Source organism: Kryptolebias marmoratus, linkage group LG7 (genome assembly GCF_001649575.2).
Source record: "Kryptolebias marmoratus isolate JLee-2015 linkage group LG7, ASM164957v2, whole genome shotgun sequence".
Lineage (NCBI taxonomy): Eukaryota > Metazoa > Chordata > Actinopteri > Cyprinodontiformes > Rivulidae > Kryptolebias > Kryptolebias marmoratus.
Genome location: NC_051436.1, coordinates 5,897,023 through 5,912,635, shown reverse-complemented (window position 1 = coordinate 5,912,635; position 15,613 = coordinate 5,897,023). Strand labels below are relative to the sequence as shown.

At 39.7% G+C, this 15,613-nt stretch overlaps 1 protein-coding gene across 2 annotated transcripts in view; it reads right to left on the bottom strand.

Annotated features, from left to right (window-relative positions):
- pcxb (pyruvate carboxylase b) overlaps window positions 1-15,613 on the bottom strand; it is a 393,092-nt gene that overhangs the window by 315,690 nt on the left and 61,789 nt on the right. For both annotated transcript variants that reach the window (XM_017414395.3, XM_025005546.2), the window contains exon 10: window positions 1,693-1,811. In XM_017414395.3, the coding sequence (XP_017269884.1) occupies window positions 1,693-1,811 (119 nt within the window). The remainder of the gene's footprint in view (window positions 1-1,692; window positions 1,812-15,613) is intronic.

The following is a 15,613-nucleotide window of genomic DNA, read 5'->3' as shown; positions in this document are numbered from 1 at the left end:
GGGGGGGGGGGGGGGTCATCCAAGAAGCTTCCACACAAATAATTAAACACCAACCCTTAGCCTTTATCTGTGGTAAATGGCTTGTACTTGTTTAGACCTTTATCTGGTCCAAGGACCTCAAATCGCTTCAAACTACAATCATTCACCCATTCATACACTGATGGTGGTGAGCTACATCGTAGCCACAGCTGCCCTGGCGCTGACAGAAGCGAGGCCACCATTCGATTGGCGCCACCCAACCCTCTGACCCCCCCCACCAGTAGGCAAGGCGGGTGAAGCGTCTTGCCCAAGGACACAACAACTGAGACTGACGGAGCAGGGGCTCAAACCGGCGACCCTCCAGTTACAGAACGAACCCCTACCTCCTGAGCCACCGCCGTCCCAAACCACTGCTATACAACTATAAACCAAACCATAACTCGATTTAATCATAGAAATCCTTTTTTTCCAACCCTCTAAATTACTTCTCATCCATGCAGATCATAATTTAGTCCCCAGATTTACATCAAGTCTTTTCCGGCTGGTGTATTGTTACGATTTAAAAGGTAAATAACTTTCATTTACATCGTTAACACATCCCAAGAAGTGTTTGAGTACTTAAGAAATGAAAAAACAGAATATTAAAAAAAAAAAAAAGACTTGCAACCAAATTAGTTTCTATAGAATCCCTTTTTCCCCCCAAAGCAGGTGATTGATATGAGAAGGTAAGTTGTCTGGATTTGCTTATATTCGCTGAGGAGTAATCTTCATAAATTTGAATTTCCCTCCGGGGATTAATAAAGTATTTTCTGATTCTAATGTGAACCTTAAGTTAATCAAAGAGATCCTGAAAGCGGAAGGGTGCAACAACAGAAAGCTGGGAGGGATGAAAGAAAGCAAACAAAAGCGCAGGAAATAATTCAGAGTGCGAATAAAGTTGTCAGTCACCGGGTCGCCATGGAAACGGGGGATTCTGTTTCCACGAACCATCGCCTCCCTGAACTCATTACACGCTGTATCAGTCGTCCTAGTTTGTGTTTGGGCTCCTTGATTTCAGAAATAAATAAATAAAAATTAATAAAGAATAAGAATGTGCGAACACATCGGAGCTTAAAGGGGATTTCTGGATTCGAGGGGTTATAAACCCGCTTCTGGGTGTTCGTGTTTATGTCTCCTGAACTAGTCTGAGACCCATCTGTTGTTTCACCACAGCAAATCACACAGTGGAGCACAATGCTATTTATAACTTTCATTATCGTCGTGCTTCTCTGGGTTTTTTTTTTTTTTTATTCTTGTTGTCTCACCCTCCCTGACCTCATCTTTCAGCTTCTTTCTTCACCAAATCCACCAGTATGGGCCATCTTCTCAATCCAAATCTCTCATTTCTCTCCCCTTGTCAGCTTTCCATCAATCTCTTCTCTCACTCTGTACATCGCTTCATCCTCTTTTCTTTTTTGGCTCATTTCTGTTTGTCTTGCACGCATTAACCCCCCCAAATCTTCTCCCGGAGTCTACACCTGCTTCCATACCTCCACGTTTTAATCACAAATTCAGCAGATTTTTGCAGAGTGGAAACCTTCCAACCTTGAAGCTGCACACCTGTCTGCACACAGATGATGCCAGCCAAACACTCATGCAAAATGACAACCAGCACAATTATGCAGCTGCCCAGCAGCCGGGAACTATCCAGACAAGTAAACATCTGCTACTTACTCAGTGATTTCCTCGGTGACCGTGTGTTCGACTTGGAGCCGGGAGTTGACTTCAATGAAGTAGTGTTTCCCATGTTTGTCCACCAAGAACTCCACAGTCCCCGCATTCTCGTATCCCACCTGCAGCAGACAAAAACAAAGAAACAATCAGTTTTATAGTTCTGATTTATTCAAGCAATGCTGTTAGTATTAGTTGTGCAAACAAAGAGGCAGAGCTCACTCATCTTAATGAGCCGTGAAACTTAAAAGAAACAAAAGAAGCGCCTGTCCTCCCCTCTCTCCGAGCGAACATGACTACATAAAACGGGTAAAGAATGAGCTCCGTGTTTTATTTGTATAGAGAGACAAGGGTACTTTTCATCATCTCCATGTAATGAAAAATTGGATCATTAATCATGGAGGAGTTACTGGAATCTCACCATCATAAAACTATTTTTTTTTCCCCCACCACCCTCTCAGCTCAATAAACCCAATTAGAATCACAATCATAGTCAGGTATAATTAATTTAAAATCGTTTATCTTTGTGCTGGTGTAAGAATGGTAACGTGTCACTTCACTGATGTAACAAAACCAATGGCAACCAAAAAATCTTGCACTTCCGTAATGACGTAATTGGAATATTACGAAAAGCTAACCCTGTTTTTCTGCATAGATCCAAATTTGATAATGCTGCTAAACATTTAAATTGATAAATAATAACAGATCTGTTCATTTTAAAGTATATAATATGCAAATTAAAGGTTTGTAGGATTCATTTTACACAAATAAAAGGGTTGGAAGAAAAACCTTCCTGTAGTGTTTTCTAGTTTTGCCAAAAACTTGATAGGTTTTTGGGGGTTTTTTTATAACCTTGAAAGCATTTTTTAGTCTTACATGAGCTATTTCATTCATACAGCCAAAAATGGTCTTTCTCAGAGGCTTTTCCGATTTGTGGCTCATAAAAATACTCATCTGTCCTTTGACCATGCACGGGCAAAGAAAGAACAGCTGGAGGGCCAGGAGCAGAACTTGGACAATCTTCTCAATGCAGTTTTAGAAAAAAAAAGAAGTTTCAATAAAACTTGGTGACTAAAAAGATGAGTACATCTTCAGAACTGAAGTCGGCCTCAAGTTCTGCCAAATTCTCTGTGTGTCGGCAGAACCAAACTAAGGATGCTTTAAAAAAAGAAAAGGAACTAAATGTTGCTTATTGTTCATTTACAGATATGTTTGACATGATGAGTACTGCTGTGTTCATGGAAATATTTGGACTAAGAATGCCAATAAAGTGACAAACATTATTACAAGTTAGTAAAAACAAACCTTAGAGACCTTCGTTATTCATAGTCTGACCCTTATATTGTCTTAAGTTTATAGCCCACTTACTAAAGCTCACTATTAGTTAACCAGACCCTCCAGGATTTTGCGATGTTGCGATCGCAACTATTAACACAAAATCAAGCAAACCCAGTGAAATCGCAACTTTTTGCAACTTTGCCGCAACTTTAACCCAATATTTATTGTTTCTAAAGTCATTCACCACCATTTCTGCGGTCTAGTCTCTTCTTTGTGGGTTTGTGTAGCGTGGAATACAAAATAACCCCAAATAACCCACGAAGAAGACACGTGACGTCACTTCCTGTTAGCATCAGAATGCCGGGAGCGTGCAGGAGCAGCGACCGAAGCCAAAATGTGCGTTAATGCTTCACATTTGCCCACAAAGATTTCAGCAAACCAGTTTCCTCCCCAGCTGCAGCCGTTTTGCACGTCCTGCAGTGTAATCATGGAACATAAACGCATCGACAAACACTTTGTGTCTGCAGAACATGTGAGGAGAGCTGCAGACCAGGGACAATCCAGAAACGGTCATGAATGTCACTTTAGAAGCTGTCAAAGTTCTCAAATAAAGCAGCTTTTGAGAATGTCAATGTTTGTTGGTAATTATCTTTCAAAACTAGGAAGTATTTTTGGTTTATATATTAAAAGTTATGGTTATTTATTGATTTTAGTTAAAAAAAAAATGCAACTTTTAGGAAAATGCCCCGCGAAATCAGGCGTTTTAGCCGCAAGAATCACAAAAAATCCCCGCGAAATCCTGGAGGGATTGCAAATAATGCAAACCTGACAGCGATTTAAAAAGGTTTAAGATGGCAACAATCCAGACTGGTCTCTGTCACAGTCGGACTAGCCGTTAGCTCATCAGTCTGGTCAGAATTAAACCATCTCTCCAAACTGTTGTTGCTCCAAAGCTCTGGAACAATTTACCCTGGAGTGTCAAACAGGCCTCCTCACCTCCTGTTTCTAAAAACAGTTTTATTCTTTAGCTTTTAATGCACCGTAATTTTTGTCTTGCATGGCGCCTTAAAACACACCTGCTGTGTACCTGAATGTGTACGCCTTTGTGTTTTTCTTATTATTGTCTTAATCTATTGTACAGCACTTTGGTAACCTCTGTGGTCTTTTAAAATGTGCTTTAGAAATAAAGTTGATTGATTGATTGATGGAACTGAGGTCAAAGAGTCACCTGAGAGGGGTGAGATGTTACAGCTCCATACGTTTTCCACAGAACCCCATCTCAAAATGGTTGGAATAAAAAGAGGCTCGTCCTTTTGGCCAAATGGCAGAACTGTTCTGTGAAAGGGGCTAACGTGTAATTTTCAAAATTAAACATCACACATGCCTGACTCGGACTCCCAATCAATTCGAAGAATCAAATTATTGAAGCCAAAAACAGAAAAAAGAAAAAAGTGTGGAATGGTTTTCATGTCTTGAAGTGACAGAATTTCCTACAAGAGTGCGCCATTTGAAATCCAAGGAGGTTTTTTTTCCTCTTCTTTTTTAATTTAACTGAATTGCTTTTCTTGGTTTTGACGACATTTCAGCAGCTTCCTCAACTCAACCCAAAAGTGACGAGTGAAGAGACGTGTGAAAGAAGCTAAATATATCAAAAAATACAGGTAAACGGGAGGGGGGTGGTCTTGTGTTTCCACTTCCTAAAAAAAATCTAATTCATAGTCCGTTTCAAACCAATTTGCACCTTGGTGCATCTCATGTGGACCAGGCTGACAAAGACCCTAACAACCCTCAGCAGGGAGGGGAGGGAAAGTGATTAGCATGAGAGCTCAACTCAAACATGAGCAACTCGCTGCAGTTTTCAAAGCTCTGAAAGCCACATATTCATAGTTTAAACTGGGATGAGATACAAGATGTCTTTAAAAATAAAACAAGTCCAATTGCTTTTTAATTTTAAATAAAAGAATTAACTTTTGGGATGGAAACATCTTGAGTGACCGAGAATCTACACCAAACTCTTGAGGTCGAAGCTGACATTTTTTTCACTGCAAATGTTAAAATCTGCTCTTTTGTTGAGGAAAAACCTCAATAAATGCAACTTTTTTGTTAAAATAATAATAATAATAATAAATCGAGGCCTGAGTAGCACACAGAGTGTCAGCAGCTGCCTGTCCAGCGGACCGTGAAAATAAAAACGCTGACTGGAGTCAGATGTTCACAACACAGAACGCCTCGTCTGAAATGTCTTTATGCAGCACTTCTGAGGGACATGGATCATTACTGCTCCTCACGTCGGTGGTAATATTCACTTCAAAGATGAATCTGTACGTAAAAAAGTGCAGCACCTTCATTTATTCAGGAAAAAAGAAAAAGAAAATCATGTTTTAGGAAAATACTCGTCAGCACCGTAGTACAATCTGGCCTTTTAAACCTAAATATTGCTCTTTTTTTAATTTACCAGAGTGTAACAAACTAAATCACCTTCAAGAACGTATGTTTTCCCTGTTCAGTTCATCATTAAACTATAATTTTTTTAAAAATATGTTTTTATTAGTAAAAGGTAAAATTTATCATTTTACCAGGTGGGTTTAAACAAATTGGTAATCTTCCCAGTCCACTCATTAAACGTGTCCCTCGTGACTCGGACTTTTCCAATAATCCAAACATTTTCCATGAGGTGAAGCACACACCGTTAAGACTGAGGAAAAAACAAGCAAACAGAATGAAATTAGAGGGTTGAAAGCAATCAAACGCCTGAAAAACACAACCTACAAACAGAGCGAATCTAATTTTCCCCCGAAGGGCCCAGATGTGACAGCCATCGACATCTGAGAAAAATTCATCTAAAATTATTCAATCAACAGTTTGGGGTTTTGATTTCTTTTTTATTATTATTATTATTTATAGGAGTGAGTGTTTTGTCCAAGTTTGACTTGGGGAAAAAGTGAAGAATTTAAACTAATTCCATTAATTCAAAAAATGCACCACTGGTTCTGAACTGTTGAGGGAAAAAAGCCTCAGGATTGCCTTTTTTTTTTTTCATTTTACAGAGCATAAATGTTAAGACAAATGAGCAAAATAAACGACAGGAATGGATTACACACACACGCACATAGCTAAAACTGCTGCGATTACAATCTGCCGAATAAATAAGCAATAAATAACAGTTTCAGATCTGCAGGGTTGAGTAATCTATAAAAGCCTAATGCACAAATTTATAATCAAATCAAACAACCTAATAAATGATATTTTCACCCAAGGCAAGTTCATAAACAGTAAAATTAGGTCTGATAATGAGACAAAACGCCTTTTATCAAGTTTACACAATTTACTCAAGTCTTTCTGAAGATTTCTGACATTTTATGTGAACAAATCCTCCTAAATGTGACCCACAAAGTAACAATAGGGCGTATTTTCATATTCAAACCACCTCTGAAGACCACGTAAAAAACAATTCTCCATATATTCTGATCTCGCCGGTGTTGCAAGACTTGCAATAAACGTAGAATTGTCAAATAACACAAAAAATGTCACCATCTCAAGTCAATGTCCCACACATTTAGGTGTTGATTGAATGCTGGCTTGACTGCCAAATGTAGTTTAATTTATTCATTCAACCTATTAAATGTAACACTAGCCTAAGAGTTCTTATCTTAACTGAGAATCTTTCCAATAACTTTTTTATTTATTTATAGATGTTTTTCAGCTTAACATACAGAAGTGAAAATCGGTTGACATATTCACAAATCATCAATGAAAAGATCTCTTACAAAACTTATCTTCACGGTGGAATAAAACCCAGAAGAAAAAGAGAAAAGAAAAAACCTAAAAAATAACTAAATAAATAATAACTTTTAATATAACAATAAATAGAGAGGGGTGAGGGGAAAAGGTCGGCATGCATGGGTGGAAGCCGCTAACCGAAATCTTCTTAGAGTTTGTTGATCTTGCTTCGTAATACACCCTTTCTGATCACAACATAAAAGTTTAGAGGTATTTTTTTGGTGGTTGTTTTGTCTCTTTTAAAGGAACAAAATAACCTCAAAAGTAGGAGTAAAGGGGCACAGTGACGACACCCACAGGCTACGCGTGTATTACCATTCTCCAGACTTGTGCGACAACTTCTGGGTGGAAAATGTTTAGACAGCCAGAATAATTAGTTCTCTCAGCTCCTATCATGACGAATCGTTAGAGGTATTCACACGCACGAGTCAAACCTTAAAAAAAAAAATAATAATAATAATAACAAACCACACAAACTTCAACAACCGAAACTCCACGAGCGTTAAAAAAAAAAAAAAAACACACACACAAAGGCATGAGAGGGCGCCTATAAACAATAGCTACCCACATAAAACACCCACACAGTTCTGTAGTTTTGCTCTCTCATGACATGAAACACAGTCTGGCAGGAACTGTACCAATTAAAATGTGCACGTGCGCGCGCACGCACACAGGCGCTACCTGCGCTGAGCAATTACCCAACTGCTGCAGCTGGGATGATTAATACAGGCTCGATGACCTCCAGAGACTAGTCTCACACAGGCGCAGCTCGGATCCATATACGAGTGCGTACATACACAACTATAATCACCTCGACGTAGCGTACACTGTGCAGGCTGCGGGAGACCGCAGGATGCACAAAAACAAATTGTTATGACAGTATAAGATATACTCGAGGCTAGACATAAAAAAAAAAAAAAACGCCCTCCCGCACGTATTTCAAGCCCTTACAGATTCCCACACAGTGCTCGAATGTGTGTCGCTCCTTATTGAACTCATTCTGCCTCGTTCTCACACACCGAGTCAGTGAAAGTGAAGTAGCAGCCACTGTAACAGATTGAGTGGTCACTGTTTTATAAGGTCTGGCAGCCAAGTCAATGGGCTGTACTTGCAGAGGGAAAAGGTTATTGGGATGCTGGATGAGTCTGCACCACCACACACACTTTGAAGACCGTTCTTTAAAAAAAAAAAAAAAAAAAAGGAGGAGGAGATGTTTTTGGTCGTGGATGCGGGCCAGCAGTGCATCTCTGTGCTTCAATAATAAGTGACAAAGATGGACCAACAGTAAGTCACAAGGAGGCAGAGTGAAAAACAAAAAAAATGCATTCCTCAACAAACGGGTACTGGGAGGAAATGGGCTCAATAAATGGGGAAACAGTAAAAAAAACAAAGTCTGATGCATTAAATAAGGACAAAAAACACCCAAGAAGAGACCTAAGGAAATTCAACACCATTACCAAGGGACCTCCTAGACCAGGGGTGTCCAATCCTTGTCCTCAAAGGCCACCATCCTGCATGTTTTACTCGTTCCTCTGCTCCAACACACCTGATCTGAATCAATGGGTGATTAACAGGCTTCTGCAGAACATGAAGAGGTGATTTAACCACTGAACCAGGTGTGTTGGAGCAGGGAAACAAGTAAAACATGCAGGATGGTGGCCCTCCAGGACCAGGATTGGAGACCACTGTTCTAAAGCCCAGACACTTAAACCACGATGTTTTTCTTTTGTTTGCTTGTTTTATAGATGTTCCTCCCCTCTCTATGTTCTCTGTAATGTTATTGTAAGAGGAGGGCTCGACAGACTACCACGTTCTGGAAAATGTGCGCGGTACATCATTGACATGTTATCTTTTTTTACTGAAAAAAAAGAAAGAAATCGGGACAAAAACGAGGAATCGCTGCCGAGCATCAGAGGGGAGAGGCGCATTTCAAGGCTGAACCACATGGATTAAAAGGCAAAAGTTCAATATCTCGGCACGTATCTCCCGATGCTAGTAAGATCCCACAGTTTCTCCAGAGAAAGGAACACAATGGGTTAAATTTAGCATGGACTCCAGCGTTAAAGAAGGGCGAGCCGTTTTCTGCAGCAGGTTAGGTAATGAGAAATCCCGTTTTCATGCAAACAGTTCAGTAACGGCCTACGAAGCACGCAGTGTCATTTCTCAGGGGTTATGTCCTCTGAGTGGCAAAAAAAAAACCCCGATAATGAAATTAAAACCAAAATGAAAATGGGGGAACGCTGTTCAACAAATCAACTGTACTAACAGACTGAGGGTAAGAAAATAAACTTTAAAAAGTAAAGAGAAAAGAAACCAAAAGGGATTTCTGCAAATTAAACTATTAGAATCCAAAACTATAAAATGTGGATTTGTATTAAAATTCATGGTTAACTTTTAGTATTATTATTTTTTGTTTGTTTTTATCATGGGGAACTATGGAGTACATAAAGCGTTCGGTAAAAACCATTTAAAGTTCAAATAACTGAGGTGTTTTTGAAAAAAATAAACTATAATAAAACATGTTTCGGTCTGCATTGTAGATGAAGATGTTTGCTTATAAACCTCTGGATAACTGTAATGCAGGTATTTTGTTTAATAAACACGAACAAAAAGTAATTTAACATTTAAAGTTTGCTCCGAACGTTTTTATTTACCCGCGTTCTCATCTTTCATCAAGAGCTGCCCAGTGGATAATAATGATGCGATGGCCTTGAATTCTCATTAAATTTGCCGACGAATTTCCACTTTCGAGTCCGTCCAAGCTTCTTTTGCATGCCTCCAGGCTTCGCTCCCGTCTTATTCCCAGCACAAATAAACAAACATCAGTAAACCCGATTTCTGGTTAGATTTTATTGTCCAGCCAAAATGTTGTTTAGAAGCAGCGGCACTTGAAGCTGTGCCCGAAACGTCCACCCTACAATCAACACTCAAATGTTTCTATTAATGACTCCTTTTTCTTTTATTTTCCATTTTCATAACATTTACATTTCTGTTGCTTTTGATCACCTGGTGTCTGTTTGAACAAAGTAGGAATAAAGTCATTTTATATGTGGCTCCTTTGATGGTCAGTGTGTTATTTGCTGTATCCTCATACCTTTCTAGACTTTTAAAAACAAAGTTAATGGCAGCGGAAGATGCGGAAATGGCTTTCCTGAAGCAAATTCAGAATTGTGCCGTTTTTAAATCAGTGCATCTCTCGTGGCTGGTACAAAATATTAAAGGAGAAAATAAAAGACTTTTTTTCCTTTTACATCACTTCTCTTGTGTCTGTGTTTTCTTAACTCTGGTTTTACTTTTGTTTCTCACTTCCTGTATTGATAAAATTCAATAATTACCCATGTTTTGATACAGAAAGCATACCCTGGATGAATTTAGACTTCATAGATGTTAATTAGGAAAAGGCAAAGTGCCCTTTAGAGCGATGATTCCCAAAGCTGGGGTCGGGACCCCAATGTGGGTCACTCAACACCAGTGGTGGACAGTAACGGAGTACATTTACTTGATTACTGTACTTAAGTAAATTTTTTGAGAATCCTAATTTACTTGAGTAATTTTTTTGGGGGGTGGAACTTCTAACTTTCACTCCACTACATTTCAAAATCAAATATTGTACTTTCATCTCCACTACATTTCTAGGAAGCTGGTCGTTACTTGGTGGTAATCGATTCAACCTTAAACCTCGGCTCCATAGTGAAAGTGTGAGGAGAATCAAGACTCTCTGGTTTGGTGTGTTTTTAGATTAAAAAATCCTTATTTTTTGTGGCATTTTTATGCTGAAGTTCTTTCCAGGTGGTGTAGAAGTTGCAGCAGAGCGTTTCTATGCGTCGATACATCAGCTGGTTTCTGAAAGTTACAAGGTTCTGCAAAATTATACAGCAACATCCTGATATTAGAACATTTAACTTATACTTTTGAATACTTAAGTACTTTTAAATGAATGTACTTTTGAATACTTAAGTATTTTCAAAAGGGAGTACTTCAGTACTTTAACTTGAGAACATTTTTGACCGAGCAACTTTTCCTTGTAGTTGAATAAGATTTGACCATGAGTATCAATACTTTTACTCAAGTACTATAGTTGAGTACTTCCTCCACTGCTCAACACCAAGCTGGGGTCCTTAGATCATCTCCACATATCAAGTTACAACTAAAAACCCAGTTTTTATGATACATTTACACCATAATTGTTACATACAAGTCAATTAATGATTTAAAAAATAGCAAAACGGATGCTAAGACTGTTTGTGTTGTCATTATGCTCTTATTTAATAGGATCATCAGCACTTTTGGATATTTAAACAGCCTGCAGATGGGGTCACACACCTTTGTCACTGTTATTTTATGGGTCGGAAGCTGAAAAATTTGGGAACCACTGCTTTAGAGGGTATAAGGTTGTATATTGGTCGTTGCTGTTGGCTCTGAGAGTATTTTAGCATAGATAGTATCTAACAGCGCTTGTGTCGAGGTTTGAATATGATTTTTTGGGGATTTGTGTCATGGTTTCTGCTGGAACAAAAACCCTGTTAAGGATTCAAGTGTTACAGTCTTCTCTAAAATGTCGAAGTATTACCAACGAGGTCTCTCTCGGATTTTAAAACCACGCTGTCTTTGATTAACCAATTAGTTCCTCGCCTCTCTTAGTAAGTCCATCACTTAGCAGAATAAAGACATGTCATGGTTTTCCACAGAAAACTTACCAGGAGTCTTCTGTTTTAATAAAATTCCCATCAGGTGGATTTTCCAGCACCAAGGTGTGGAAGGATCTACTGCCAGCTATTAGACCTAAACATGATCCTTCTTTTCTTACAACAAAAAACCAAAGAACTTGTCTGAGTGAATATGAGGCTGCAGAAATACCTGGTTGAAGAGGTTACTACAGTTTATTTCTGTGAAAAACAAAAACTGGTGAATGGTTTTGAGTGCTGAACTCAAACAGGTGGTTACAAGTCAAACCAGAGTAATTTGGAATAATTTTTAAGCCATTTTCCCCTCAGTTTCAGTGAAAATGATCCTTTAAAATCTGGACCAAACTGTGGGTCAAAATATACCAAGTGGACGGATCTACAAAAACTGCTAATAGCATGTTTGGGCATAATTGTGATAAGACGTTAAAAACGATGATAAATGAGCAGAAATGACTGCTGAGGCCGTTTCTGTGGTCTTTATATTTAATTGACTTAATGTTTGTAATCTTTAACCAGAATCTGGGTCACAAATCTTTTTCACTTATTGTGTAGGTTGGAAGCTTTAAACGCCGCTGGATGAAAATAAAAACAAAACGGGGCCACCACACGTGCACTCTCTCCAGCCTTAGACTGCCCAGACGTCGTCGATTTTCTGTCACGGCTTTTTACGACCTTATTTCTGTCAAAGCATGCAAATCTTCGAAGGAACATTGGCGGTTCGCAGCACAAAGCAAGCAAAGCCCTCTGATCGCCCCCCCGCGCAATCGTTCGATATCAAAAAGCTGCACATTCTGGGGAGGGAAAGGTTCAGGGACAGAGCGATGTGGTTCACAGCTCTTCAGCTCTACGTGTGACGTGCATCCTGTTGCAAAGGGAGCAAAAAAATAAATAAATCAATGGTATAATCAACAGCGCTGACACGCTGAATGACGATGACTGGGTACATTAGCGTGTGGGAGTGCATGTGAGTTAAGGACGTTCGGTTCAATGTGTCGGCTCATTGAAGGGCAGCACATGGATTTATGTTTCTTTAAACAGTGTTAATGCCGTTATTAACCTGCTTTAACACGCGGGTTAGAATAAAACCGGTTTCCTGCTGTGTAAGGAAGACATTTTCAAGGCTTTGACATTTTAGTTTTATATCTGCTCAACTAAATTAATTTGCAGTGAGATTTTAAATGCAGAAACTCGTGTGAATGAACAATTTTGAATGGAAAACGTGGCCATTACTGAAGGAAATTTGTGGTGAGCCACCAAGATCTAAATGGGAGGGGGGGGATGAATAATTCTTAAAGAGTTTTATTAATATCTTATTGTGGCAATTGTTTTATTTAATAGGCTTAGAATTCCATGAAGGAATAATCATTGTCCGCCGCCTTTCATTCCAGAGTTTTAAACTAAAATCATCTTATAATAAATCTCACATAAACGACATTATGCACCATCTCAGGACAGAACACTGAAGAGGTGTTTGCTCTCAGAGTTTGGGTAGTCTAATGCAGAGGTCCCCAACCTCCGGGTTATTTGGTACCGGGCTGCACAGAAAGACTAATTAACTTACAGTATCTTTGGAGTCTGGAGGACATTTATTTTGAAAAAATGACCAGATTCTCTCCACTCCATCCGTCTATGACTCCCTCTTGATGCGTGTCAGAACGCTTATCAGGGTCACGTGATCCGTTACCGCTAAAAACAAACCCACAAGCAGCAAAACGAGTAAAAAACATCTCTGGAAGCCCTAGATGGGACCGTCTGGCTCAGGGCTCCCACTGATTCAGCGTTATGGTGAGTTTATATTTGTGGTGTCTCTTATTTTGAAGGGCATGTTTAAACACAGAGAACATCAGGGGGAGGAGAGGCTGTTATTCATGTTGATAACGCAGCTAACAAAGCTGCGAGGACACGTTAGGTTTACGTTTATTATGTTTTTAAAAAATACCCCCGTTTTCATGCCGCTCGTATCGTTTTATTTTGTTGTATTTATCCGCCACACCTTTAAAGGCCGGTCCGTGAAAATACTGTCTGATAATGAACCGGTCCGTGGAGCTGAAAAGGTTGGGGACCTCTGGTCTAATGTATCCATGATCATGCAGACCAAAGTGAACACCTCCTCTGAAAACAGAGGGGCCCTTTGTTCAGTTTTATGCATTTTAAAACAATATTTCAGAACAAAGAATTTTATTTAAAGTTCACCAAGTTCCTCTGGTGCAATGATCTGCCGTCAGTTTGTTGAAGCAGGAGTTTCCCCTCAAACCGTTTTCACGGTGAAAACCTGGAGATCTTTCACAAAAATTTGTACAATTTAGTCAGAACTTTTCCTCTCGGCGTCTGACACGTGTACCTCACAGCGGGAGGTTTTCTGCTGGAGATGCTCTCTCGCTGTTGCGAGGGAATAGATGCAGCAGAACATCTGCCTGCGGAGCACAGAAGGCAGGACACGATGCAGAAATTTAGTATGGAAATCACTGTTTTCTGTACAGCTTTTTTTAAAAGAAATATGTGAGAAAAGCTGTGCAATCAGAGTGCCATTATTCATGCGTCTTATTATGAGTCCGCTCCGTGGAAATAGCAAAGTGAATTCAAGTTAGCGGTAAAGAAAAAGACACCCCTTCCTTCAGTCGTAGCTGAATCTGAGGCTTCAACTCATAAGCAAAGAAATATTCAGGGGATGATTCCCAGTCATCCAGGGCATGGTAATTCTGGGAGGTTCAATCAAAAGGCAACTGGACCTCTCAACTAAGGAAACTCATTGGATGAGAAGCAAAACGCCTGCAAAGATTTATTATTTTTTTTTTTTAAATGAGTGTGCTTTGATTGAACTTACTAGGATCAGCCAAAAACCGACGAAATTGGTGACAGTTGCATGAATAAACTGTTTTAGTGCTTCTGACAATTTTAGTCAAAATTAATCCATCACATACAACCACCAAACTGAAAATCTTACTCTGGTTTGGTTCAAAATTTTTAAATTAAGATAGCTTTACTTTTTGCCTGGGTCGTCTTAAATCAGTGGTGTTCAATCCTTGTCCTGGAGGGTCACTATCCTGCATGTTTTAGTCTTTTTCTTACGCTTTGACACACCTGATTTGAATAACAGTGATTAACGGGCATCTGCAGAACTTAAAGACCAGGTGAATAGCAGAGAAACGTCTAAAACCTGCAGGAAAGTAGCCCTCCAGGACCAGGATTGGACATGCCCCTCTTAAATTCATAACCAGCTTTGTAGAACCTCTAAGCTCGAAAATAAACTGGATATATGTTAAACTTGCTTCCCAGCACGCCCTGTGGTCCCTGTTGTTCCGTTTGCTTCCTCTCCTTTAACTTCAGGGTAAAATAAACTTGACATGTTCCTTCACAGCATAAAGCTGTTGGAGCACGCTCTTCTCGAATAAAAAAACAAAATGTGCTTTGGCAAAGCGTCCGTCGTTGCTACAAAAATAAATCGCAAGTGACCAAACGAACAAAGCACTGTGACGCGAGTTTCAGTAAACTCCAGGAAAGAAGTCTTCGCAAAGTGACATAAGGGAAAAGCGGGGAAAGAATGCTGCCATATTTACTTTACTGCAAACTGAAGCCTTGTTTTTTTTAAAAAAGGCATTACCATGAGATTGATCAGAACTGATATTTTAACAGGTTTTCTCTTTGTGGAATAGAAAACTGAAGTTGGAACTTCAGTGGGCAAAGCTTCACAGGAAGCCCATGCAGTTCACCTCACTACCATCTTTGCATATAAACATTTATTTCCTTTAACTGAAGCTCTTGTCTTTTTGCTTCTTTCATCTCCCGTCCTCTCTTGTGGGGATTTGAGTTAATCTGGTGCCAAGATTTTTTTGTAATCTGATCCAATTCCCTTTTCAAACTCGCGGCGCACACATCTCACCCGAATCGTAACAGCGGTGGAATAAACACACTCGCAAATAGAGCGGCTCCATTTCAGTGGCTGCCACCTCGGCTAATCCTTTCGCTGCTGGCAGCTACCAAAGCAGCTGAGCTCTCACAACCGAGCACACAATGCGCAGCCCGACGACTCGCCCGAGCGCCGCCAGGCGCCCGAGGGCACGCGAAACTTCTGACCATAATAAACACAAACACAAATGCACTCCCGCACATATGCCACATACATGCACCCACACGGTCAGATTCATCCCGGCTGTAATGGAAAAGGAGCTTGACCGGAATCC